Below are 26,971 nucleotides of genomic sequence, written 5' to 3'. Positions count from 1 at the left end.
AAAAATAAACAAAATTGACACCCCATTGGCCCAACTAACTAAAAAAAGAAGAGAGAAGACCTAAATCAATAAAATCAGAGATGAAAAAGGAAACGTTAACAACAGACACCACAGAAATAAAAAGAATCATCAGAAATTACTACAAGGACTTGTATGCCAGCAAACAGGGAAACCTATCAGAAATGGATAGATTCCTGGACACATGCAACCTACCTAAATTGAACCAGGAAGACTTAGAAAACCTAAACAGATCCCTAACTGAGACAGAAATTGAAACAGTAATAAAGGCCCTCCCAACAAAGAAAAGCCCAGGACCAGATGGATTCACTGCTGAATTCTACCAGACATTTAAAGAAGAACTAACTCCAATTCTTCTCAAACTATTCAGAACAATCGAAGAAGAGGGAGCCCTCCCAAATTCTTTCTATGAAGCCAGCATCACCTTAATTCCTAAGCCAGAAAAAGATGCAGCCTTGAAAGAGAATTACAGACCAATATCCCTGATGAACATAGATGCAAAAATCCTCAAGAAAATTCTGGCCAATAGAATGCAACAACACATCAGAAAGATCATCCACCCAGACCAAGTGGGATTTATCCCTGGTATGCAGGGATGGTTTAATGTGCGCAAGACAGTCAATGTGATACACCACATTAACAGACTGCAGAAGAAAAACCATATGATTATCTCAATAGATGCCGAGAAAGCATTTGATAAAATACAACACCCTTTCATGATGAAAACTCTAAGCAAACTGGGTTTGGAAGGAACATTCCTCAATACAATCAAAGCAATCTATGAAAAACCCACGGCCAACATCCTATTGAATGGGGAAAAGTTGGAAGCATTTCCACTGAGATCTGGTACCAGACAGGGATGCCCACTCTCACCACTGCTATTCAATATAGTTCTGGAGGTTCTAGCCAGAGCTATTAGGCAAGAAAAAGAAATTAAAGGGATACAAATTGGGAAGGAAGAACTCAAACTATCCCTCTTTGCAGATGATATGATTCTTTATTTAGGGGACCCAAAGAACTCTACTAAGAGACTATTGGAGCTCATAGAAGAGTTTGGCAAAGTAGCAGGGTATAAAACCAATGCACAAAAATCAACAGCCTTTGTATACACAGACAATGACACTGCTGAGGAAGAACTTCTAAAATCAATCCCATTCACAATAGCTACAAAAACAATCAAATACGTTGGAATAAATTTAACCAAGGATGTTAAGGATCTCTACGATGAAAATTACAAAACCTTAAAGAAAGCAATAGAAGAGGATACCAAGAAATGGAAAAATCTTCCATGCTCAGGGATTGGAAGAATCAATATCATCAAAATGTCCATTCTCCCAAAAGCAATTTATAGATTCAATGCAATACCAATCAAGATATCGAAGACAAATTATTCTTTAAAAGGATCTTTCTATGTTAAGGTTTCCACTGTATTTTGAAGTAATAAAAAGGCAATTTTATATTAATATACATTTTAATATAGAAATATATTTCAAAAAGGAAAATGTATACCAGAAAGTGTTCACTTCCATTTAAAAAATTTGCATTAAGAAACTTCCTGAGATTGTTAAGGCACCTAGGTAGATATTAGCGTATGTGTGTAAAGGGAACGAAGAAAATGAGAAGTTCTAAAGAAAACAAATTTATGTGCAATGAACACGGAAACAAGTCCTGCATGTAGGGTCTAGCCTCTTGTCTGTCTCTCCTAGTCCAGGGTATCCTTGCCAGTCCTTTACCAAATGGAATTCACTGAATTGAGGCAGTGAAACAGCTGCTCCACCAGTCATAATCACTGGACTGAAGGAGTCACTTGCTTCTCCCATAGAAAAGAACCTCAATGGCCAGTATTGTCTGGAGGGGTTTGCTTAGGAGAATTCTACTTCCAAAAATCCCCTTCCCAGACTTTCCCAGAAGAGGGAGGACAGGAGAAGAATCAGGAACAGGAGACCCACTCAAATCCACAAAAACCCCAGTCTGAACGCACACAGGGCTCTGAGTCCTTTACTGAGATGCCTGCCTGGTCTATCAGGTGTAGGAATTTCTGTGTTTTCGCCTTTTACAATAAATTATGCTAAAATTGCCTTCTTATCTGCTCATTCACTGGCCACATAATTCGACATAGAACAAGTTCCCAAGGTTCAAATCAGTGGTAACAGGATGAAGAAAACCTTAGACTATGAATGGCAGTTATATGAGTACTAAACTTCAAAAGTACATAAAAAATGGAAGTAAAAGATAAGTTTTTTTGCTACAAAAAAACTTGAAATTCATACATAGTTTTTTCATAATATACATTTCCCTGAACTTTTTAGAGACCTCATATATATATATATATATGAAAAAGTCATCAAACAGTACACACCTAATTCATTTCAATGTGTTTAAATTTTACCCTAATATAAAATTAAGTACATATGAAGATCACTCAAATGTATTAAATAAAATTTTGAAAACCATTTTTGTAGACTGAGTTCCTGCAATAGGTCTCATTAAAGCAAACCAAACCAGCATGGAGTCATTCATTTTAGATGTCATGTAATCAAACTGGACTCAGAAATAACTCAATCTTTCCTAATCCAGGCAATTCACAGCAACCAATCATAAAGGGCCCAGTCAACCTGAGCCAGGATAATAAGGAAGCCCTCTTTGTTTTAACCCAAAGGAGGAAGTAACCTGACACTGACCAATCTGTTCTTAGCACTATGCTGTTTCCTTGTTCCTGCAGAGGCTGCCTTAAAGCTGATCATTCTGCCAGGCACAGCACAGCACACTTGTATTGCATAGGTGGGATATTACCGGATTCAAGATTTGATAACAAAAGTCCTTTAGACCTTAAAACTCAATCTGCTGAAGTTTTGTTCTTTGACAACTGAAGGGAAACTACCTAACAATATACAAAATGGCAAAATGGTGATGGAATACTCAAATGATTCGAATTTGGGAAATACTAGCTAACCTATGGAACAGTGAATGATACCTAAAAGTAGAATCCAAATGGAAACTCCAAGAGTTTTGAAGCCTGACTGGCTCTTCCACAGGGATTCCTCTGATTGCTATTCATTTCTGAGACTTCTTTTCTGCCTAAGGCTAGATGCCAGCAATGGGGATCTATTATAATATTTATCTTTGGGGAAAGATGCATATAAAGCTAAGTAAACTGAATGAGTTGTAGTACATGAATTCCATATTAATAGCAAGCTTAGCAGTTAACATGAACATCTAGACACCTGGTTATAAAATGTAAGCAAGTTACCCTGCTAACCAAGCTAATGAAAATTTTCTGCTTGTTACAAAAGGTTTTTGTATGGAGACAGTGCTGTGGCGTAGCTGGTAGAGCCACCGCCTGTAGTGCCAGCATCACATAAGGGCACGGATTCAAGTCCTGGCTGCTCCACTTCTGATCCAGCTCTCTGCTGGCCTGGGAAAGCAGTGGAAGATGGCTCAAGCCTTTGGGCCCCTGCACCCACATGGGAGACCAAGAAGAATCTTTTTGCTCCTGGCTTTGAATCCGCTCAGCTCCAGCCATTGTGGCCATCCAAAGAGTGAACCAGCGGATGGAAGACCTCTCTCTCTCTCCCTCTCTGCCTCTGCCTCTCTGTAATTCCACCTATCAAATAAATAAATAAATCTTAAAAAAGTTTTTGTAATAGTTTTGAGGAAAATCTTTTTGCATCAGAAAATATAATAACCTAATGTCCTCATGCATAAAGGTATAAATCAGGGGAGTGTTCATGAAATTTACCTTTCAAATGGTATAAGTTATGTTCTTGTCATTAGTAGTGTTACATATTTCTACATGTAAACCACACCAAAAAAACATAGGAAACAAAATGTAAAAGAGAACATTTTTCAATTAGTAACAATACTTGATATAGTTATTAAAATATGTAAAGCAAGCCATTGAAAAAAGCAAATAAAGTAATAAAGATGAATAGCAAGACCAGTTATATTTCTACATGGGCATGTATAATATTATAAATGAGGAATTTTTCACTAAACTATTAGGTGGATTTTCTATCATATCAATCATCATCCCAACAGAATTTTTTAAAATGATTTATTTATTTATTTATTTGAGTCAGAGTTTCACAGACAGAGAAGGAGAGGCCCAGAGAGAGGGGGAGAGAGAGAGAGTGAGAGAGGTCTTCCATCTGCTGGTTCACTCCCCAGTTGGCTGCAACAGCCGGAACTGTGCCAATCTGAAGCCAGGAGCCAGGAGATTCTTCCAGGTCTCCCATGTGGGTGCAGGGTCCCAAGGACTTGGGCCATCTTCTTCTGCTTTCCCAAGCTATAGCAGAGAGCTGATCAGAAGTGGAGCTTCCAGGACTCGAACTTGTGCCAATATGTGATGCTGGCACTGCAGGCAGCGGCTTTACCTGCTATGCCACAGTGCCGGCCCCCAGAATTCTTTCTGGAACATGACTAAACTGTTTAAAGGTTCTTTTTGAAGAATTATAGTAATGAAGAATCACTAATCCACACATTAAAGAAATGGTAGAGAAATAACAAAGTAATTTGAAATTCGTTTTAAGGACAGAGATATGAATAGATATAGAAACATACTGCAACCTATTAAACATCATATACTATAAAAATAAATATTACGTAGAACGAAAAAGAGTAAATGGAAAGATTACTTATTATTCAAAAAGTGGCATTGGGATAACTAGTTGACAAGTTGCATGAAAGATTTTTCCTACTCTATTGTTCATCATATATAAAAATAAATTCATACTCCTATAATAGCTAATATTTATGAAATACTTCCTATGTTCTAAGCATCATGCTTCATGCTTTATATAAATGCTTGAAATTTTGTAACATGTTTATTCTCTCCTAACAGTGGAGAAAATTGTGAGCTTAGAGACTTAACCAGTTAACTCAAAAACCACAAAGCTAGTAGATGAGTAGACAGAATTCATGCCTCAATAATCTATTTCTAGATAATCTCCCTTTTGGTTTTGATTATACTACTTTCTTTAAATAAGATTATACCATCTTATAAATCAAAAAGCATAGAAAGGTAGATGTAACCACAAACAATATTTACCTTCCACATGTCGGAGAAGGCAGGGAGAATGGAATACACCGAGAAAGGCATATGCAGAAACGAAGATAAAGACTTAATATGTTGTCATTAGTATAAAATGAGCTCCTACAGATTTGTAAAAAAATATTAAGAACTCATAAAGGAACTTTTCTCATGTCAAAAAGATTCAAATCAACACACAACGACTACAAAGCATTATGTACTGGCAACAATACCTTTATTATACCTTTTGATGACAACTGCAGCTCTTGCATGCATTGCTGGTAAGAGAATAACAACTTGAAAACCTGTTTCTACCCTTTTCCCAATAATCCTTCTATTGAGAGTTGTCCTTAGGAAAATTATCCAAAAAATGGGATAGAAGATTTTCATCAAATTATTAACCAGTAGCAATATGGGAAAGGTTAACTGAATCATTAAACATTTTGATTTAATAAAAAGGTGGCCTTTAAAGTAGGTCAATATAAAAAAAAAGCTTAAAGACCACAAAAGAAAAAGATTCTATTATGTAAATACAGTAAAAGAACTACAAAAATTAAAGTAAAACAGAAAAACAGGTTTGCAACATATTGACAACTATTAAGAACTAGTAAGAATACTTATGCCTACAAATCAATAAAAATGATTAGAAAAATGGAAGGGGATGGATGGAGGGTTTTCAAGAGAATAAATGTATAAGAAATTCTCAACTCACTAATAGTCAAAAAACTAGTAATAGAGAATTAAAATATGTTTTTCTCCTCTTTAAATAGAAGATCGATGATGTCTAGAGCTGCCAAGGAGGTGGGAAAGAGGTTCTTATGTTCCATTGTTAAGAATATCTCAGGTATAATTGTTTTGAAGATTGACTTGGAAATACTAGTGCATATAGTAAAATTTATAATTTTAAACTTATTTTGAAATAAACTTAAATTTACAGAAACATTGGCAAAAGTAGCATAAGAGTTTCAAAATATCTTTCATTCTACATAATCATGGAATAATAATACATAACAGGAAAGTACCATTGGTATAATCACTAATTAAATACTTTATCCACATTCCACTTTCACACAAATTTTTTTTTGTATTTTAGGATCCTAATTAGGATTTCATGTTACATTTGGTTTGGTTTCTTTTGCTTCTTAGTCTCCTTCAATCTGCCAGTTTCTAAATCTTTCCTTATATGTGTGACCAAATTTTAAATGCTAATAGCACTTAATCAATTTCACTTCCAAAATTATTCTGTAGAAATTTGTACAGAAGGGTGCAAGAAACTATTCATAAGGATGCTTAACTCCAGATAGCAAAAATAGTGAAATGCTGGATGAGAACCAATATGACTTGAAATTTCCAAGGTAGACACTTTGTACTCTTTGCTTTTTGTCACTAGCAAGTATTTATTTTATAATTTAGAAAAACACAGATTATAAATGGTGATATAGATATTCCCTTACAGTAATGATGAAACTTCAATTAGTTACAATAGTGTTTTTTGTTTGGGGGTGTATATTTAGCAATTTGGCGAAAGTTAAAATGTGCCTAGTCTTTAAATCAGCAAGTCTACTTCTAGTAATTTTTCACATAGAAATTTTTGCACAAACATTTAAAGAGATTTGGGTAAAATGATGTTTGTGCATCTTTTATAATTTTGTAAATCCAGAATGAAACTATATGTCCAGAAATTATTCAATAAATGAAGGCACTTCCATAAAAGTAAAATGCTACACAGTTACTTAAGACTTGGAAAATTTTTAACTTGTAAACACATCAATAAAATATTTTTGAGGGAAAAAAGTGGAACTTATTTATGTTAATTAATAAAGCATATTCAAGGGATCTTCAAAAAGGTCATGAAAATGAATACTATGAAAAACGACACATGGATTTCAAAATGTTTTTACATCAAAATAAACTTTTTCTGATCCAATTTTCCATGAACTTTTTGAAGTGTCCTATATACTTGTACATAGAAGATTACTTCCTTTATCCGTGGAGGATACAGTCCAAGATCCCCCATTAGATGCCTGAAATGGAATGTAGTACCAAACCCTATAATTTAATGCCTTTTCCACTTTCCATGCACTGTGGCCATAACTTTTGTAGTTTAGCATGACAATACAACTGATACAAATTTCTTTTTCTTTCTTCACAATTTCACAGATAGAATATTTGTTTTTACCAAACATCTTAGCAATCCCAGTACAAAATTTTTTCCCCTTAAGCCGAAAACTTTCACCTTTTAACATTTTATTTTATTTTATTTTATTTTATTTTATTTTTTGACAGGCAGAGTGGACAGAGAGAGAGAGAGAGAGAGAGAGAGAGAGAAAGGTTTTCCTTTACCATTGGTTCACCCTCCAGTGGCCGCTGCAGCTGGTGCACCACGCTGATCCGAAGCCAGAGCCAGGTGCTTATCCTGGTCTCCCATGCGGGTGCAGGGCCCAAGGACTTGGGCTATCCTCCACTGCACTCCCGGGACACAGTAGAGAGCTGGACTGGAAGAGGGGCAACTGGGACAGAATCCGGGGCCCCAACCGGGACTAGAACCTGGTGTGGCGGCGCCGCAGGAGGAGGATTAGGCTATTGAGCCGCGTTGCCAGCCACCTTTTAACTTAAAGGAAGATTTTACATCTTCTCTTCGGCATATATACATTGCTAGTATCACTATTCTTTTGTTTTGGGGCCATTATTACGAAAAATAAGGGGCTGGTGTTTTGGTGTACTGGGTAAAGCCACTGTCTGCCACTCCAGCATCCCATATGCGTGCTGGTTTGAGACTGGATGCTCCACTTCCAAGCCAGCTCCCTGATAATGCACTTGTGAAAGCAGTGGATGTAGGAGAGCTGGAAGAAGCTCTGGTCTCCTGGCTTTTGCCTGGCCCAGCTCCAACCATTGTGGTCATTTGGGGAATGAACCAGTGGATGGAAGATCTCTCTCTGCCTCTCCCTCTCTATATACAACTCTGCCTTTCAAACAAACAAACAAACAAAGAAATATTTAAAAAGAAAGAAAATGAAGGATTATTTGAACACAAGCACTACTATTCCACAATAATCTAGTAAGTTATTAATAAGAGAGTAGTGTATATAGTGTAGATATGTTGACAAAGTAATGATTCACATCTTGGCCAGGACAGAGCTCATTTAATCATACTACTCAGAATGGCATGCAATTTAAAATGTATGCAGGGGCCAACACTGTGGCATAGCAGGTAATGCCGCAGCCTGCAGTGCCAGCATCCCATAGAGGCGCCAGTTCAAATCCCATCTACTCCACTTTTAATCCAGCTCTCTGCTAGGGCCTGGGAAAGCAGTAGAAGATGGCCCAAGTCCTTGGGCCCTTGCACCCATGTGGGAGACCTGGAAGAACCTCCTGGCTTCTGTCTTTAGATTGGCGCAGCTCTGGCGGTTGCAGCCAGCTGGGGAGTGAAACAGCAGATGAAAGACCTCTCTCTCTCTGCCTCTCTTTCTCTTTCTGTGTAACTTTTTCAAATAAATAAATAAATCTTAAAAAAAACTTATGTATTTTTCATTTCTGCAATCTTCCATTTAAAATTTTCATACCTCAGTTGACTTAGAGTAATAAACACCACAGAATGTGAAACTGAAATTTGTGAAAAAGTGTAATTAAAGATAAGTTTATTTTCATTCAAAATATTTTGAAATACATGCATAAACTTTTTAAGACCCCTTGTATGAATGGATTTCAAAAGTTTGCAGCAAAATTAAATCATCTTTTAGTTCTATTTTCCATAAACGTTTTAAAAAAACTTGTACATGTTAATGCTGTTTATACATATGTATTTGTACATATAAACATATGTTTACACATGCACACAATCAGAAAACTCTCATTAAGGTATTTGTTGTGGCACAGTGAGCTAAAACTTTACTCAGCACACCCACATCCCATAGAAGAGTGCTGGTTTGAGTCCCAGCTACTCCACTTCCAATGCAGCTCCTTCTCACGCACCTGAGAAGCAAATGGCTCAAACTTTAGTTCTTGTCACCCATGGAGGAGACCCAGCGTGAGGTCCTGGCTCCTGGCTCCAACCTGGCCTAGCCCATGCTGTTGTAGCCACTTGGGGAGTGAATGTGAACCAGTGGATGAAAGATCTCTCTCTCTCTCTCTCTCTCTCTCTCTCCCCTCTCCTCCCTTCCCCTCCCCTCTCCTCAGTCTGTCTGTCACTCTGACTTTAAAATAAACAAATATTTAAAAAAAACTATTAAAAATGGTTTTCTCTTATGATTGAAATTGCTGTGGGTAAAGAACTTTTATCTGTGTATGTTTGCTTTCTATACAATGCTAATTTTCTATTTATTTAAAAAAACTTATTTTTTAAAAAAGATTTATTTTATTTATTTGAAAGACAGAGTTACAGAGAGAGGTAGAGACAGAGAGAGAGGTCTTAGATCCTCTGGTTTACACCCTCAATGGTTGCAACAATTGGGGCTGAGCCGGGTCAAAGCAGAAGCCAGGAGCCTTTTCCAGGTCTCCCACATGAGTGCAGGGGCCCAAGCACTGGGCCATCCTCCACTGCTTTCCTAGATACATTAGCAGAAAGTTAGATCAAAAGTGGAGCAGCCGGGACTAGAATTGGTGCCCATATGGGATGCCATCACTGCATGCTGGGGCTTTAACCCACTGTGCCACAGCACTGGCCCCTAAAAAAACTCAAAGTAACAAAAACCATATAACAATATGGAAGAATTCTGTAATATCATTTATAAATTAAAACATTAATGATATTAACCATCAATTAAACTATATAAATGTATAGAAATGACTGGAAACAAATATACCAAGTAAATAAAAATTAGCTTAATTAATATAGTGGCTTTTGGATTATTTTAAGTCCTTTCCTACAAATATATTATTATATTAATGGAAATACTTTTGAAATCTGGGATTTTCTTTTAGAGAAAGGATTTTTAAGTAATCCTAATTATCTGACAGAACTACGATGCTCTCAGAAATCTGAGAATTTTAAATTTCCTTAAATCTTTACATCTTATCTCTTTCTAAGGAAACACTAGGGAGAAATGTACTAGTATATATTAAAGAAATATCTACTATAAAAACCTTTGTTATTGTAAGTTATATTTGAACCGTTATAACAATTATATGAGGTATATCATTACCAACTTAGAGAAATTAATTAGATGGGGCCAAAGACATTGGCTTACCTAAAGGTACACAATAACTAAGTAGAAGATCTAGCTCTTGGAGACAGATCTGTCTCAATTACAAGCATATATTCTTTTCAGCAAAACATATGCTCCTGAACATATACACACATATGATCCATATATATGTATATGATATATATACATATTATATATATATATAAATATCTATTCAAACATCTTTGGAAATCTATAACAGTAGCACTATTAACTTATTCTACCTGTCTTTTCAGTACACTATTGCTATTATTTTTTTTAAGATTATTTATTTGAAAGCCAGAGTTACAGAGAGGCAGAGACAGACAGAGAGAGAGAGAGAGAGAGAGAGAGAGAGGTCTTCCATCTGCTGGTTCACTCCCCAGATGACCACAACAGCAGGAGTTGCACCGATCCAAACCCAGGAGCCAGGAACTTCTTCCAGGTCTCCCACATGGGTGCAGGGGCCCAAAGTCTTGGGCCATCTTCTACAGCTTTCCCATGCCCTAGCAGAGAGTAGAATTGGAAGTGGAACAGCGGGACTCGAACTGGAACCCATATGGGATGCATTGCATGTAGCAGCTTTACCCGCTATGCTACTGCACTGGCCCCGTTTCTATTCTTTATTTGCCGACCAAATTGGCTCAGAGTCTTCCAAAAGTTCATAGAAAATACATAGTATGAAAAAGTTTTACGGTTTTCAAAAACTTTTTTTAAAGATTTATTTATTTATTTGAAAGTCAGAGTTACACAGAGAGAGGAGAGGCAGAGAGAGAGAGAGAGAGAGAGAGAGAGAAATCTTCCATCCTCTGGTTCACTCCCCAATTGGCTGCAACAATCGGAGCTGCGCCTATATGAAGCCAGGATCCAGGAGCTTTTTCCAGTCCCCCACACAAATGCAGGGGCCCAAGAACTTGGGCCATCTTCTACTGCTTTCCCAGACTATAGCAGAGAGCTGGTTTGGAAGTGGAGCAGCCAGGTCTCGAACCGGCGCCCATACGGCATGCTGGCGCTTCTGGCCAGGGCATTAACCTGCTGTGCCACAGCGCCAGCCCCTCAAAAACTTTCGATACCAAAATGAACTATCTTTTAATTCCATTTTCTTTGAACTTCATATTGATTATGGATGTTAATGTCAAAATGCTTACTGAACTACTACAAATATTTCATATTTCATGGAAAAGGACTTAGAGAAAATGTAGCACTATTGCTTCTTCTTATCAGGTGTAACTCAGTTTAGTCTGACTTAGGGATTCTTTTATTCAGACTGCTGCCATTGGGGCAGAGGTAGTCAGAAGGGTCTACCTGTACAATTCTCCACTATCACAGTAAAAGAGAAGTCTAGAGGAGTGGTGCAGGTTATTTAACCCTAGATACACCACTCCTAGCAAGAACACTGAATGGTACCCAAGATGACCACAATCATACCTTCGTTAGAAGAGGTGGTAAAACTGCCATGGCAGCTGAATACAGGCCAACATATAACTTTCACAATACAGTCCTCAAGGTCCTCTCAGAATTTCAGGGAGGCAGGCAGATAATTTGATTAATTTTATTCTAGAAATCCCTCTTTAACAATCTACCCTATAGGGGCCAGCACTGTGCCACAGCAGGTTAAAGCCTTGGCCTGCAGTGCAGGCATCCCATATGGATGCCGGGTCGTGTCCTGGTTGCTCCACTTCCAATCCATCTCTCTGCTGTTGCCTGGGAAAGCAGTGAAGGATGGTTCAAGCATTTGGCCCCTGTACCCACATGGGACACCTGAAAAAGCTCCTGGATCCTGGCTTCAAATCAGCTCAACTCCAGGCCTTGTGTCCATTTGGGGAGTGGACCAGTAGATGGAAGTCCTCTCTCTGTCTACCTCAATCTGTAACTCTTTCAAATAAATACAATAAATCTCTGGAAAAAAAAGAATCTATCCTATAGCAATAATATCACCAGTATTTAAGGATTTCTCTGCAAGAATGTTTACTAAAGCACTACATGTAGCAGTACAAAACCACAGCATCCTATAGGGGCCAGCCCTGTGGCACAGCCGATTAAAGCCACTGTCTGCAATGCCAGCACCCCATATGGTCACCAGTTCGAGTCCCAGCTACTCCACTTGCGATTCAGCTCTCTGCTATGGCCTGGGAAATCACTGGATGAGGGCCCAAGTCTTTAAGCCCCTGCAGCTATGTGGGAGGCTCAGAGGAAGCTCCTGGCTCCATGCTTTGGATTGGAGCAGCTCCATTGTGGCCATCTGAGGAGGAAAGCAGTAGATGGAAGAACTCCCTCTCCTCTCTCTCTCTCTCTCTCTCTCTCTCTCTCTCTCTGCTTCTCTATAACTCTTCCTTTCAAATAAATAAATAAATCTTTAAGAAAAAACACAGCAGTAGTGGGAGGAGCAAAGATGGCTGAATAGGAGGGAGCTTACTGATAGTCCGGGAGAAGACAGAATAATAAAAGTGAAGATAGTGTAGTCTCAGGGAAGAATTAGGGGAAAAATGGCAGAGGAAACTTCCATAATTAGAGGGACTTGGTGGACCTACGTGGAGGGTACGGGTGCCCACGGCTCAGGAACCCAGCTGCCGAGAGTTTCCACACCAGAAATGGAAAGAGAGGTGAGGTAAAACCACAGCAGCCCGAGACATTGGCAGAAAAGTGACAGGAAGTGCCTAGAGGGCATGAGGCTTCAAGCCCCATGGGGGAAAAATACACTAGCCTAACTAGAGGAGACAAAAAAATAAAAGGGACAGTGTGGATACAATTCTCTCTCCACACACCTTACAAAGGTGAATGAGACAAAGAAAAAGATATTCCATGGCAACAGAAACCAAAAAAGAGCTGGCATAGCCATCTTAATATCAGACAAAATAAACTTTAACACAAAAACTGTTAAGAGAGTCAGAGAAGGACACTATATAATGATTAAGGGATCATTCAACAGGAAGATGTAACTATTATAAACATATATGCACCTAATTACAGAGCACCAGGATATTTAAAAGATATGTTAATGAACTTAAAGGGAGACTTACACTACAATACAATAGTACTGGGGGACTTCAATACTCCACTCTTGGAAACAGACAGATCAAACAGACAGAAGATCAATCAGGAAACAGCAGATTTAATCGACACTATAGACCAAATGGATCTAACAGATATCTACAGAGTTTTTCATCCTACCCTGGAAGAATTCACATTTATATTAGCAGTACATGGAACCTACTCTAGGATTGAGCACATACTAGGCCATAAAGCAAGTCTCAGCAAATTCAAAAGAATTAGAATCATATGATGCAGCTTCTCAGACCACAATGGAATGAAGCTGGAAATTAGCAACTCAGGAATCCCTAGAGCATATGCAAACACATGGAGACTGAACAACATGCTCCTGAATGAACACTGGGTCATAGAAGAAATCAAAAGAGAAATCAAAAACTTTCTGGAAGCAAATGTAGATAACAACACAACATATAAAAACTTATGGGATACACCAAAAGCAATGTTAAGAGGAAAGTTTATAGCAATAGGTGCCTACATCAGTAAATTGGAAAGGCACAAAATAGATGAGCTTTCAATGCATCTCAAGGATCTAGAAAAACTGCAGCAAACCCGACCCAAATATAGTAGAAGAGGATAAATAATTAAAATCAGAGAAGAGATCAACAGAATTGAATCCAAAAAAAAAAAAAAAACATTACAAAAGATCAGCCAAATGAAGAGCTGTTTTTTTGAAAAAATAAACAAAATTGACACCCCATTGGCCCAACTAACTAAAAAAAGAAGAGAGAAGACCTAAATCAATAAAATCAGAGATGAAAGAGGGAATGTAACAACAGACACCACAGAAATAAAAAGAATCATCAGACATTACTACAAAGAACTGTATGCCAGCAAACAGGGAAATCTATCAGAAATGGATAGATTCCTGGACGCATACCACCTACCTAAACTGAACCATGAAGACATAGAAAACCTAAACAGATCCCTAACTGAGACAGAAATTGAAACAGTAATAAAGGCCCTCCCAACAAAGAAAAGCCCAGGACCGGATGGATTCACTGCCGAGTTCTTCCAGAAATTTAAAGAAGAACTAACTCTAATTATTCTAAAACCATTCAGATCAATTGAAAAAGAGGGAATCCACCCAAATTCTTTCTCTGAAGCCAACATCGCCTTAATTTCTAAACCTGAAAAAGATGCAGCCTTGAAAGAAAGTTACAGACCAATATCCCTGATGAACATAGATGCAAAAATCCTCAAGAAAATTCTGGCCAATAGAATGCAACAACACATCAGAAAGATCATCCACCCAGACCAAGTGGGATTTATCCCTGGTATGCAGGGATGGTTCAACATTCACAAATCAATCAATGTGATACACCACATTAACAAAATGCAAAAAAACCCCATATGATTATCTCACTAAATGTGGAGAAAGCATTTGATAAAATTCAACAACCTTTCATGATGAAAACTCTAAGCCAACTGGTTATAGAAGGACCATTCCTCAATACAATCAAAGCAATTTATGGAAAACACACAGCCAGCATACTATTGAATGGGGAAAAGTTGGAAGCATTTCCACTGAGATCTGGTACCAGACAGGGATGCCCACTCTCACCACCGCTATTTAACATAGTTCTGGAAGTTTTAGCCAGAGCCATCAGACAAGAAAAAGAAATTAAAGGGATACAAACTGGGAAAGAGGAAGTCAAACTATCCCTCTTTGCAGATGATATGATTCTTTACTTAGAGGATCCAAAGAACTCTACTAAGAGACTATTGGAACTCATAGAAGATTTTGGCAAAGTAGCAGGATATAAAATTAATGCACAAAAATCAATACCCTTTGTATACACCGGCAATGCCATGGCTGAGAAATAACTTCTGGCCGGCGCCGCGGCTCACTAGGCTAATCCTCCGCCTAGCGGCGCTGGCACACTGGGTTCTAGTCCCGGTCGGGGCGCCGGATTCTGTCCCGGTTGCCCCTCTTTCAGGCCAGCTCTCTGCTGTGGCCAGGGAGTGCAGTGGAGGATGGCCCAGGTGCTTGGGCCCTGCACCCCATGGGAGACCAGGAAAAGCACCTGGCTCCTGCCATCGGATCAGCGCGGTGCGCCGGCCGCAGTGCGCTGGCCGCGGCGGCCATTGGAAGGTGAACCAACGGCAAAGGAAGACCTTTCTCTCTGTCTCTCTCTCTCTCACTGTCCACTCTGCCTGTCAAAAAAAAAAAAAAAAAAAAGAGAAAGAACTTCTAAGATCAATCACATTCAAAATAGCTACAAAAACAAGCAAATACCTTGGAATAAACTTAACCAAGGAAGTCAAGGATCTCTACGATGAGAATTACAAAATCTTAAAGAAAGAAATAGAAGAGGATACCAAAAAATGAAAAAATCTTCCATGCTCAGGGATTGGAAGAATCAACATCATCAAAATGTCCATTCACCCAAAAGCAATTTATAGATTCAATGCAATACCAATCAAAATACCAAAGACATTCTTCTCAGATCTAGAGAAAACGATGCTGAAATTCATATGGAGGCACAGGAGACCATGAAGAGCTAAAGCAATCTTGTAAAACAAAAACAAAGCTGGAGGCATCACAATACCAGAGTTCAGGACATACAACAGGGCATTTGTAATCAAAACAGCATGGTACTGGTACAGAAACAGATGGATAGACCAATGGAACAGAATTGAAACACCAGAAATCAACCCAAACATCTACAGCCAACTTATATTTGATCAAGGATCTAAAACCAATTCCTGGAGCAAGGACAGTCTATTCAATAAATGGCGCTGGGAAAACTGGATTTCCACGTGCAGAAGCATGAAGCAAGACCCCTACCTTACACCTTAAACAAAAATCCACTCAAACATGAATTAAAGACTTAAATCTATGACCCGACACCATCAAATTATTAGAGAACATTGGAGAAACCCTGTAAGATATGGGCACAGGTAAAGACTTCTTGGAAAAGACCCTGGAGGCACAGGCAGTCAAAGCCAAAATTAACAATTGGGATTAGATCAAATTGAGAAGTTTCTGTACTGCAAAAGAACCAGTCAGGAAAGTGAAGAGGCAACCAACAGAATGGGAAAAATATTTGCAAATTATGCAACAGAAAAAGGGTTAATAACCAGAATCTACAAAGAGATCAAGAAACTCCACAACAACAAAACAAACAACCCACTTAAGAGATGGGCCAAGGACCTCAATAGACATTTTTCAAAAGAGGAAATCCAAATGGCCAACAGACACATGAAAAAATGTTCAGGATCACTAGCCATCAGGGAAATGCAAATCAAAACCACAATGAGATTTCACCTTACCCCCATTAGAATGGCTTACATACAGAAATCTACCAACAACAGATCCTGGTGAAACACTAACCCACTGTTCGTGGGAATGCAAACTGGTTTAGCCACTATGGAACTCAGTTTGGATATTGCTCAGAAACCTGAATATATCCCTACCATACAACCCAGCCATCCCACTCCTTGGAATTTATCCAAAGGAAATTAAATTGGCAAAAAATAGAGCCATCTATACCTCAATGTTTATTGAAGCTCAATTCACAATAGCCAAGACTGGAATCAACCTAAATGCCCATCAACGGTAGACTGGATAAAGAAATTATGGGACATGTACTCTATAGAATACTATACAGCAGTAAAAAAAATGAAATCCGGTCATTTGCAACAAAATTTAGGAATCTGAAAAACATCATGCTGAGTGAAATAAGCCAGTATCACAGGGACAAATATCATATGTTCTCCCTGATCAGTGACCACTAACCGAGCACCAAAAAAGAAACCTGTTGAAGTGAAATGGACACTATGAGAAACGGTGACTTGGTCAGCCCATGTCCTAACTGTTGAGAAATAACTTACTATTTTATTCCTTTGAGTATTTTTTTCTTCTACTTAGTACTATTGTTTGAACTCTTTAATTAACACACAACTATTCTTAGGTGTTTAAATTTAACTGAATAGTGATTCCTGATAAATATAAGAGCAAGAATAAGAAAGGGAAGAGATGTACAGTTCACCACATGCTCACTTGGACTTTCCCCTAATGGTAGAGCTAGAAACATGCCAGGGGATTCCAATTCAATCCAATCAAGGTGGCATGTACCAATGCCATCTTATTTGTTAAAGTGATCAGTTTCAGTTCATAATTGATCAAAAAGATAGGATTAAGTGTCAAAGGGATTACATAAATAAGAACAGTGTCTGCAAATAATAATTGATAGGATTAAAAAGGAGAGAACAATCCAACGTAGGAAGCAGGATACACAGCAGACTCATAGAATGGCAAACGCCCTAAACAGCACTCTGGCCTCAGAATCAGCCCTTAAGGCATTCAGATTTGGCTAAAAAGCCCATGAGAATTTAGCAGGCATGGAAAGCCAAGACACTTGGCAAAGAAAAATGACCTAATATTTGATTTTAGGACTACAAAAAGGCATTTAAAATTTTCTGTTACATATTTGTAAATGCTGTTCATGGTATCCCAGGAAGTGCACTTTCATCATTTATAGCTGAGAATTCTGTGATATGTTGAGTAGAGATTAAGTAAATTATTCAATAATTTAAAGAATAACATGTCTATTCCATGTCTACTTCCTTCCCAATGATAAGCCTTCTGAATTCCACAGCTTTGGGTGTAATATATTTTATTTCATATTATTTTTTATTAAATCACTATACAATTATATTTGTAATATGCTGACTCTAGTAGAACATTCAAAAATCATCCCAAATGTTGTACAGTTGTTACAGTTCTATTCCGTGCATTTCACAGTGTCCCTACACCTTGCCCAATAAAATGCACTATAATTCTCAAAACTACTATATCTGAAGCATCTCCAAGAATTCCTAAAATGCATCATACAGCAGTGATTCTCAAACTATGTGTCATAAAGGACTAGTTTTTCTTCCTATTCTGTCTGAGATCTACTCTTTTACTACAAAATAAAATAAAGATGGGCTACTAGGGGAAAAACAAAGAAATACAAAATAAAAGCTCCATTTTATGATTATTAGAGTTAAAAACAAAAATTAATCTGTCAAATGACCATGTAAGTTCCTAAATGATTACTCTCATTTTCTATTTTTTTTCATTGACAATCAATAACAAATAGTTCACAGACCAGCAGTGGCCCAAGGACCACACTTTGAATGGCATTGCTTTGGGAACAGTACTGCTCTCACCAAGAACAAGTGGTAAAAATAAATCAATATGTACAATTTTTAATTATTATTACTTCTATAATTTTTTATTCTCAATATCCTTTAGGAGTTAGCCTAGCAGTTAAGATGCCCACGTTTCACATTGGAGTGCTTGGGTTTGCTTCCTAGCTCTGGCTGCAGACACCAGCTTCCCACCAATGCAGAGCCTTAGAAATGAGTGGTGATGGTTAAAGTAATTGGGTTCCTGTCACCCTCATGGAAGCTCTGGATTGTGATCCTAGGTCCTGACTTTGCCCTTCAACCTTGCTCAGGCCCAGATATTGCAGGCATCAAGGAGTGAACCAGCAAAGGGTTGCTCTCTGTCTCTCTCAATGCCTCTAGTATAAAATAATAAATTATCCTTTAGCAGAGAATGAAATTAACAATTCCACCCACATTAGCAATGCTTTGGTATCTCACACATTCTTTCTCAATCTCCAGATTAATATACACACCCCATTTCATTTCTTTTATAAAGGGCAACTTTGTCTTCTGTGACAGTGAATTCTCTCTTGAAAGGGAACATCAACATTATTTAGCTAGTGAAAAATCCAGATATCTTTTACAAGTCAAAAAATAAAAAGATAAAGCAAATCTGATTTCAAAAGGACTTATAATATATATGTATATATTCTAATATATATAGAATACAAAATATAATGCTCATCCCACTTCTTAATAATCCATAGATTCTTCCTCAACATTCTCTGCTATTCTCAAGGTTACATCTGACTTTCACTGGGTCTGCCCTAAACTAGTCCTCCATTCAACTCAGGACATCCCATCATAAGCATGCCTTTCTAGAATAATTCTTTTTCTTATGACACTAATATATGCACAGAAGAATTTAGGTGTTGATTCTTCTTTTTTCAGTAGTAGCCTAAAGAACATCATTGCTTGATGAGAATGCCAAGGTTCATCCTATCCTAATCATAGTTTTGATTGGGATTTTGTAATAAGATGCATTTGGCCCTGCTGTATGACCACAAACAATATTCAAAATAATATGTTAAATTTTAAAAATTTTTTAAATGCGCTATTGACTTTACAAGTTTTTATGAAAAAGATTCAAGGTTCCGAGTATTCATTTTAATGGATAACACCATTCTCTATTTTAAATTTAAGGTAAAGATCATATTAAGCTCTGAATTTTATTAAATATTTTCATGAGATTTATGGCACATGTTAAAATAACATGATACATGAGAACATAAAATGTTTAGTACATGAGATCGAAAGTGTAATTTAAATAAAAGCAATCATTTCTTTGTTCACTTACAATTTTCTATTGTTCTAATTCCTAGTGCTATCCAAAGAAAAGAAACACACACTCGATTAACATTTAGAAGAAATAACATATGACATGTTTATTTTGTTTTTAAAAAATTAATTTTCTTTTGAAAATAGTATTAACCAAATGGAATTTGGAGTTTGTATATTTTATATACTAAAACATAATCTTACCCTTTTCTTGGCCACCACAGTTACGTTGGCATCTGTTTTGGATTTAGCTGTAAGATAATGAAATATGGCTGCTTTTAAAAAGTGCCTATGCTTTTGATCATATAAATAGAGTTACACAATTAGAAATTTCAACTTTCTCATGCTCTGATAACAGTATTTTGTTTTTAGTAGTTCCTTTAATTAAAATGCTAATAAACTCAGCTCCCCAGAGTCAAGTAGAACACAGTAATCCAAAAGCAATAATATCAGGGATTCATACACTTAACTTGACAACCCTCCTCCCTTATATTTGACTGGCTGGTTAGATATCCTCAAGTCAGCATCAAGTATATCTGATTCCCAGGTTCTGATCTGCTTGCCTGTAGTAAATAGGCTCTAGCATTAAATGCAGCTACCTCTACTTGTGTATCTGCTACATGCTGCACATGAGATAGGACTTATGTGATTTTCACGTTACTTTGCAAGGTGTGTAGGCCATCCTTGCTTCACAGCTGAGGATGCTGAGGCTAAGTTAAATTGAATACCTTGCCTGTGGTCATGCATCAGGGCCAGAAGCATCTGATTACAAGCCCCTAATCTTTCCAGGTTCTCTGCTGCCTCCATTTGGGACCACTGAGCTGCCAGCAGGGCCTTAAGGAAGAATATTAGTACTTTTTCTCATTCTACCACTATTAAAGATGAAATAATTAGCAACCAAAGAGTTTATAGAAAATCATTACAAGGTATTTTGATATATGCAAAATTATGTATGTGTGCGTACATACATATACAATGGTAAAAATTATTGGCATAAAACATAAAAACTCAGAAATCAGAGTACTATATTATATTCATTTCTAAAACTGATTAGTCATATGTAGATTTTCCTCTTTCCCATTTCCATCTACATGAATGTAGTGATCTCTCCTCTTGGAACACTCTTTTTCTCTATTAATGAGTGTATAAGACCATCCACTGTTACAGATGATTCCCACAACTAAGAGAAATCCTCATCTCCTTTGCAAATTCATAGTCATCTTAATCCATGTCACTTTCTTCCTTACTTAATGATTACTTTTGCATATATCTAAGCACTATGCAAAACTAGAATATTTCTTAAAGGCACTGGCCAAATTTTATACACAATAGTAATCTACATTATGTATAATTATTAGTAAACATACATGTTTTCTATTTAAAATCTTATATGACTCTGAAATACACATTTTACTGGAGAAATTAATGTAATCTACTGAAATATATCAAGTATTCACTCAATATATACTGCTATGTTGGAGAGTATAAGACACAAAACAATGAATATGCTATCAGAACATCTAAATCATTACTGATGGACCAGGGTTAGGAGTTATTTCTTATTGGTATATTGTAAGATCTAAATAATATAATTCATGCAACTAAAGCTCCAAAATAATGTCTGGCAAATAACAGATCATACAGATCATCAGCAAATGTACACTTCTATTTTAGCTCATAAAGACATTATGGAATAGTTAGTTGGTGAACTTAAGCATTAAATTACTAGGAAAATATACACAAAGGACCTCTGTGAGACCCCAGCGGAAAGAAAGCCATCAAAGAAGGATGTACTTTTCTCTGAAGGGAGGAGAGAACATCCACTTTACTTATTAGCCCTGTCCAAATACTGATGGAGTCTATATAACAAAAGGCATCCATAGCCTTGGCAGCCCCTGTAAAGAGCCTCAGGTGATCACTGACATCATAAATAAGAGTGTTAATTGTTAAAGGAACAACAGAATTCACTGTGCACTTACTCCCCATGTAGGACCTCCGTCCTTAATGAGTTGTACTTTGAGAATCGACTGCTAATCTTGTTCTCAAACTGTACTCTATATGTTGTGTGTGTAGGGGAGTGCAAGCTGTTGAAATCTGTGCTTAACATGGAGTTGGTCCTCTGTATATAAAATCAAACTAAAAGTGAACCACAGTGAAGAAAGGGATAGGAGAAGGAGAGGGAGGTGGGATGAGAGATGAGGTGGGAGGTTGGGTATGGGGAAAGAATCACTATATTCCTAAAGTAGTACCTATGAAAAATGCAATATTAAAAACTTTAAAAAAATCTACAAGCAAAAAAAAACTAGAAAAATAATTTAGTAATGATATATATTTTGCTATTTTATCATCTTTTTTAAGTTACTCCACAATTTTCACATCTAAATGATTATTTTAATCATTTTAATTTAGTTGAAAATAGTTGATGAGTAATGTTATAAAAGTAAAACGTTTTAAGATACAGGAAAAAAATAAGATAATAAAAATTCCACAATGTCTTTTAGATTCATAGAAGGACACGGAAGAACCTTATGGTATTATAAGATAGAATAAGAACTGTATCTTAAAAATCTACAAGCAAAATATATATCATTACTAAATTATTTTCCTAGTATTTTTTTTGCTTGTAGATTTTTTAAAGTTTTTAAAATTGCATTTTTCATAGGTACTAGTTTAAAAAAAAGGTAAATATTTCTTTGCTCTTTTGAAGATATTTAACAAGAATAAAAGAAACAATGAAATGTCAACTCATACAAACTGTTAAAACTTCAGGCCCCATCAAACTAGGTACCTTTCTCTGATGGGAGGAGAGAACTTCCACTTTGAGTATGATCTTGTCTAAATAGGATCGGGGTTGGCGAACTTGGAAGGCTACCATAGCCTTGGCAACTCATGACAAGAGCCTCGGGTGATTCCTGATGCCATAAACAAGAGTGTCAGTTGTTAAATCAACAACAGGAGTCACTGTGCACTTACTCCCCATGTAGGATATCTGTCCTTAAGGTGTTGTGTTATGTGAATTGATGGTATAACTAGTACTCAAACAGTATTTTATACTTTGTGTTTCTGTGTGGGTACAAACCGTTGAACTCTTTACTTAGTACATACTAAATTGATCTTCTGTATATAAAGATAATTGAAAATGAATCTTGGCCTGCGCTGTGGCTCAATAGGCCAATCCTCCACCTAGCGGCGCCGGCACACCAGACTCTAGTCCCAGTCGGGGCACCGGATTCTGTCCCAGTTGCCCCTCTTCCAGGCCAGCTCTCTGCTGTGGCCAGGGAGTGCAGTGGAGGATGGCCCAAGTGCTTGGGCCCTGCACCCCGTGGGAGACCAGGAGAAGCACCTGGCTCCTGCCTTCGGATCAGCGCGGTGCACCGGCCGCAGCACGCCAGCCGTGGCGGCCATTGGAGGGTGAACCAACGGCAAAAGGAAGACATTTCTCTCTGTCTCTCTCTCTCACTATCCACTCTGCCTGTCAAAAAAAAAAAAAAAAAAAAAAGAATCTTGATGTGAATGGGATGGGAGAGGGTGCGGGAGAGGGGATGGTTGCGGGTGGGAGGGGGGAAAAAGCCAAAAGTTAAAAAAAAACTTGGTGTCACGCGGCTCACATGGCTAATCATCCTCCTGTGGCACTGGCATCCCATATGGACACCGGGTTCTAGTCCCGGTTGCTCCTCTTCCAGTCCAGCTCTCTGCTGTGGCCTGGGAGGGCAGTGGAGGATGGCCCAAGTGCTTGGGCCCCTGCACCCACATGGGAGACCAGGAAGAAGCACCTGGCTCCTGGCTTTGGATTGGTGCAGCTCCGGCGGTGGCGGCCATTTGGGGAGTGAACCAATGGAAGGAAGACCTTTCTCTGTCTCTCTCTTTCACTGTAACTATATCTTTCTACTGGCACCGTGGTGCAGTAGGTTAATCCTACACCTCGGCGCCAACATCCAATATGGGCGCTGGTTCTAGTCCCCGCTGCTCCTCTTCCAATCCAGCTCTCTGCTGTGGCCTGGGAAAGCAGTGGAAGATGACCCAAGTCCTTGGGCCCCTGCACCTACATGGGAGACAAGGAAGAAGCACCTGGCTCCAGGCTTTGGATCTGCCCAGCTCTGGCCATTGTGGCCATTTAGGGAGTGAACCAACAGACGGAAGACCTTTCTCTCTGCCTCTCCCAGTCACTGTCTATAACTCTACCTCTTAAATAAATAAAATCTTTTTAAAATAATAAATTGTTAAAGCTTAACAAAAAGGAAACTCAAAAACTAAAACTGGATTCAAGAACCTTGATGATGGTATTCAAAGAGTTAATGAAATAAAATGGATATTTATTATGTTTCCACTTAAAATGTATCTAATTTACATATAAATTTTCCAATATGGAAATGAATCAGGAACAGAAATATCCAAACTTTGTTAAAGGAACAATTTATATTCAAAAGTTGTAGAATCATCTCCCAATAACAGGAAAGTTTCTTGGGAAGTGACAACCATGCTTATTTTCAAATGCCAAAGAGCAGGTCTGATGAATACTGAAAACTATTATGATCACTAGCTATTTCTCTATTAATAATAATAGGCCCATGTTCAACTGCAGCAATATTAATCACCTTCTTTTTTTTTTTTTTTTTTTTTTTTGACAGGCAGAGTGGACAGTGAGAGAGACAGACAGAGAGAAAGGTCTTCCTTTTGCCATTGGTTCACCCTCCAATGGCCGCCGCAGCCGGCGCACTGTGGCCGGCACACTGCACTGATCCGATGGCAGGAGCCAGGTACTTATCCTGGTCTCCCATGGGGTGCAGGGCCCAAGCACTTGGGCCATCCTCCACTGCACTCCCTGGCCACAGCAGAGAGCTGGCCTGGAAGAGGGGCAACCGGGACAGAATCCGGTGCCCCGACTGGGACTAGAGTCTGGTGTGCCGGCGCCGCTAGGTGGAGGATTAGCCTATTGAACTGCGGCGCCGACCTAAGAAAGCTTTTATTTAATGAATACAAACTTCATAGGTACAGCTTTAGGAATATAGCAGTTTGTCTCCTCATACCCAGCATCCCACCCCCACTCCTGTCTCACCTACTCTCTCCCATCCCATTTGTGAGCAAGATTCATTTTTTTTAAACTTTTATTTAATAATTATAAATGTCAAAAGTACAGCTGTTGTATTATAGTGGTTTTTAACCTCATAACCCCCTGCAAAATATCCTATCTCCTACTCCCTCTCCCATCCATTTTTCATCAAGATTCATTTTTAATTATCATTATATACAGAAGATCAATTTAGTATATATTAAGTAAAGATTTCAACAGACTGCATCCACACAGAAACACAAAGTATAAAGTATTGTTTGAGTACTAGTTATACCGTTAATTCACATAGTACAACATATTAAAGACAGAGATCCTACATGGGGAGTAAGTGCACAGTGACTCCAGTTGTTGATTTAACAATTGACACTCTTGTTTATGGAGTCAGTAATCACCCGAGGCTCTTGTCACGAGCTGCCAAGGCTATGGAAGTCTCTTGAGTTCACCAACTCTGAACTTATTTAGACAAGGCCATAATCAAAGTGGAAGTTCTCTCCTCCCTTCAGAGAAAGGTACCTCCTTCTTTGATGGCTGGTTCTTTCTACTGGGATCTCACTCACAGAGATCTTTCATTTGGGTCATTTTTTGCAACAGTGTCTTGGCTTTCCATGCCTGAGAAATTCTCATGGGACTTTTAGAAAGACCTAAATGCCTTAAGGGCTGATTCTGAAGCCAGAGTGCTATTGAGGGCATTTGCCATTCTATGAGTCTGCTGTGTATCCTGCTTCCCATGTTGGATAGTTCTCTCCTTTTTAATTCTATCAATTACTATTAGCAGACACTGGTCTTATTTATGTAATCCCGTTGTCACTTAAAGCTATCATTATAATCAATTATGAACTGAAACTGATCACTTTAACAAGTAAGATGGCATTGGTACATGCCAACTCAATAAGATTTGGAGTCCCCTGGCACATTTCTAGCTCTACCACTTAGGGGTAAGTCCGAGTGAGCATGCGCCGAACTGTACATCTCCTCCCTCTCTTATTCCCACTCATATTTAACAGGGATCACTTTTCAGTTAAATTTAAATACCTAATAATAATTGTGTGTTAATTAAAGAGTTCAACCAATGGTATTAAGTAGAAGAAAAAAAATACTCAAAGGAATAAAATAGTAAGTTGTTCCTCGGCAGTCAGGACAAGGGCTGATCAAGTCATTGTTTCTCACAGTGCCCATTTCACTTCTATAGGTTTCCTTTTAGGCGCTCAGTTAGTTGTCACAGATCAGGGAGAACATATGATATTTGTACCTATGGGATTAGCTTATTTCATTCAGGATGTTGTTTTCAAGATTCCTCCATTTTGTTGCAAATAACTGGATTTCATTTTTTTAACCACTGTGTAGTATTCTATAGAGTACATGTCCCATAATTTCTTTATCCAGTCTTCTGTTGATGGGCCCTTAGGTTGATTCCATGTCTTAAATATTGCAAATTGAGCTGCGATAAACACTGAGGTGCAGACGGCTTTTCTTTGTTGGGAGGGCCTTTATTACCACTCAATTTCCCTTTTTCATCTCTGATTTTATTGATTTGATCTTCTCCCTCCTTTTTTTAGTTAGTTGGGCCAATGGGGTGTCAATTTTGTTTATTTTTTCAAAAAAACAGCTCTTCATTTGGCTGATCTTTTGTAATGTTTTTTTTTTTTTTTTTGGATTCAATTCTGTTGATCTCTTCTCTGATTTTAATTATTTATCCTCTTCTACTATATTTGGGTCGGGTTTGCTGCAGTTTTTCTAGATCCTTGAGATGCATTGAAAGCTCATCTATTTTGTGCCTTTCCAATTTACTGATGTAGGCACCTATTGCTATAAACTTTCCTCTTAACATTGCTTTTGGTGTATCCCATAAGTTTTTATATGTTGTGTTGTTATCTACATTTGCTTCCAGAAAGTTTTTGATTTCTCTTTTGATTTCTTCTATGACCCAGTGTTCATTCAGGAGCATGTTGTTCAGTCTCCATGTGTTTGCATATGCTCTAGGGATTCCTGAGTTGCTAATTTCCAGCTTCATTCCATTGTGGTCTGAGAAGCTGCATCATATGATTCTAATTCTTTTGAATTTGCTGAGACTTGCTTTATGGCCTAGTATGTGCTCAATCCTAGAGTAGGTTCCATGTACTGCTAATATAAATGTGAATTCTTCCAGGGTAGGATGAAAAACTCTGTAGATATCTGTTAGATCCATTTGGTCTATAGTGTCGATTA

General features: G+C 37.9%; 1 protein-coding gene across 2 annotated transcripts in view; it reads right to left on the bottom strand.

Moving 5' to 3' along the window:
- Positions 1-26,971, bottom strand: part of ZCWPW2 (zinc finger CW-type and PWWP domain containing 2) — a 208,037-nt gene that overhangs the window by 28,852 nt on the left and 152,214 nt on the right. For both annotated transcript variants that reach the window (XM_051858906.2, XM_051858902.2), the window contains one exon: positions 19,900-19,946. In XM_051858906.2, the coding sequence (XP_051714866.1) occupies positions 19,900-19,946 (47 nt within the window). The remainder of the gene's footprint in view (positions 1-19,899; positions 19,947-26,971) is intronic.

The sequence above is a fragment of the Oryctolagus cuniculus genome, chromosome 4 (genome assembly GCF_964237555.1).
Source record: "Oryctolagus cuniculus chromosome 4, mOryCun1.1, whole genome shotgun sequence".
In the NCBI taxonomy this organism is placed as follows: domain Eukaryota; kingdom Metazoa; phylum Chordata; class Mammalia; order Lagomorpha; family Leporidae; genus Oryctolagus; species Oryctolagus cuniculus.
Note: the sequence above shows the minus strand (reverse complement) of the source record. Positions and strands in the feature narration are given on the sequence as shown.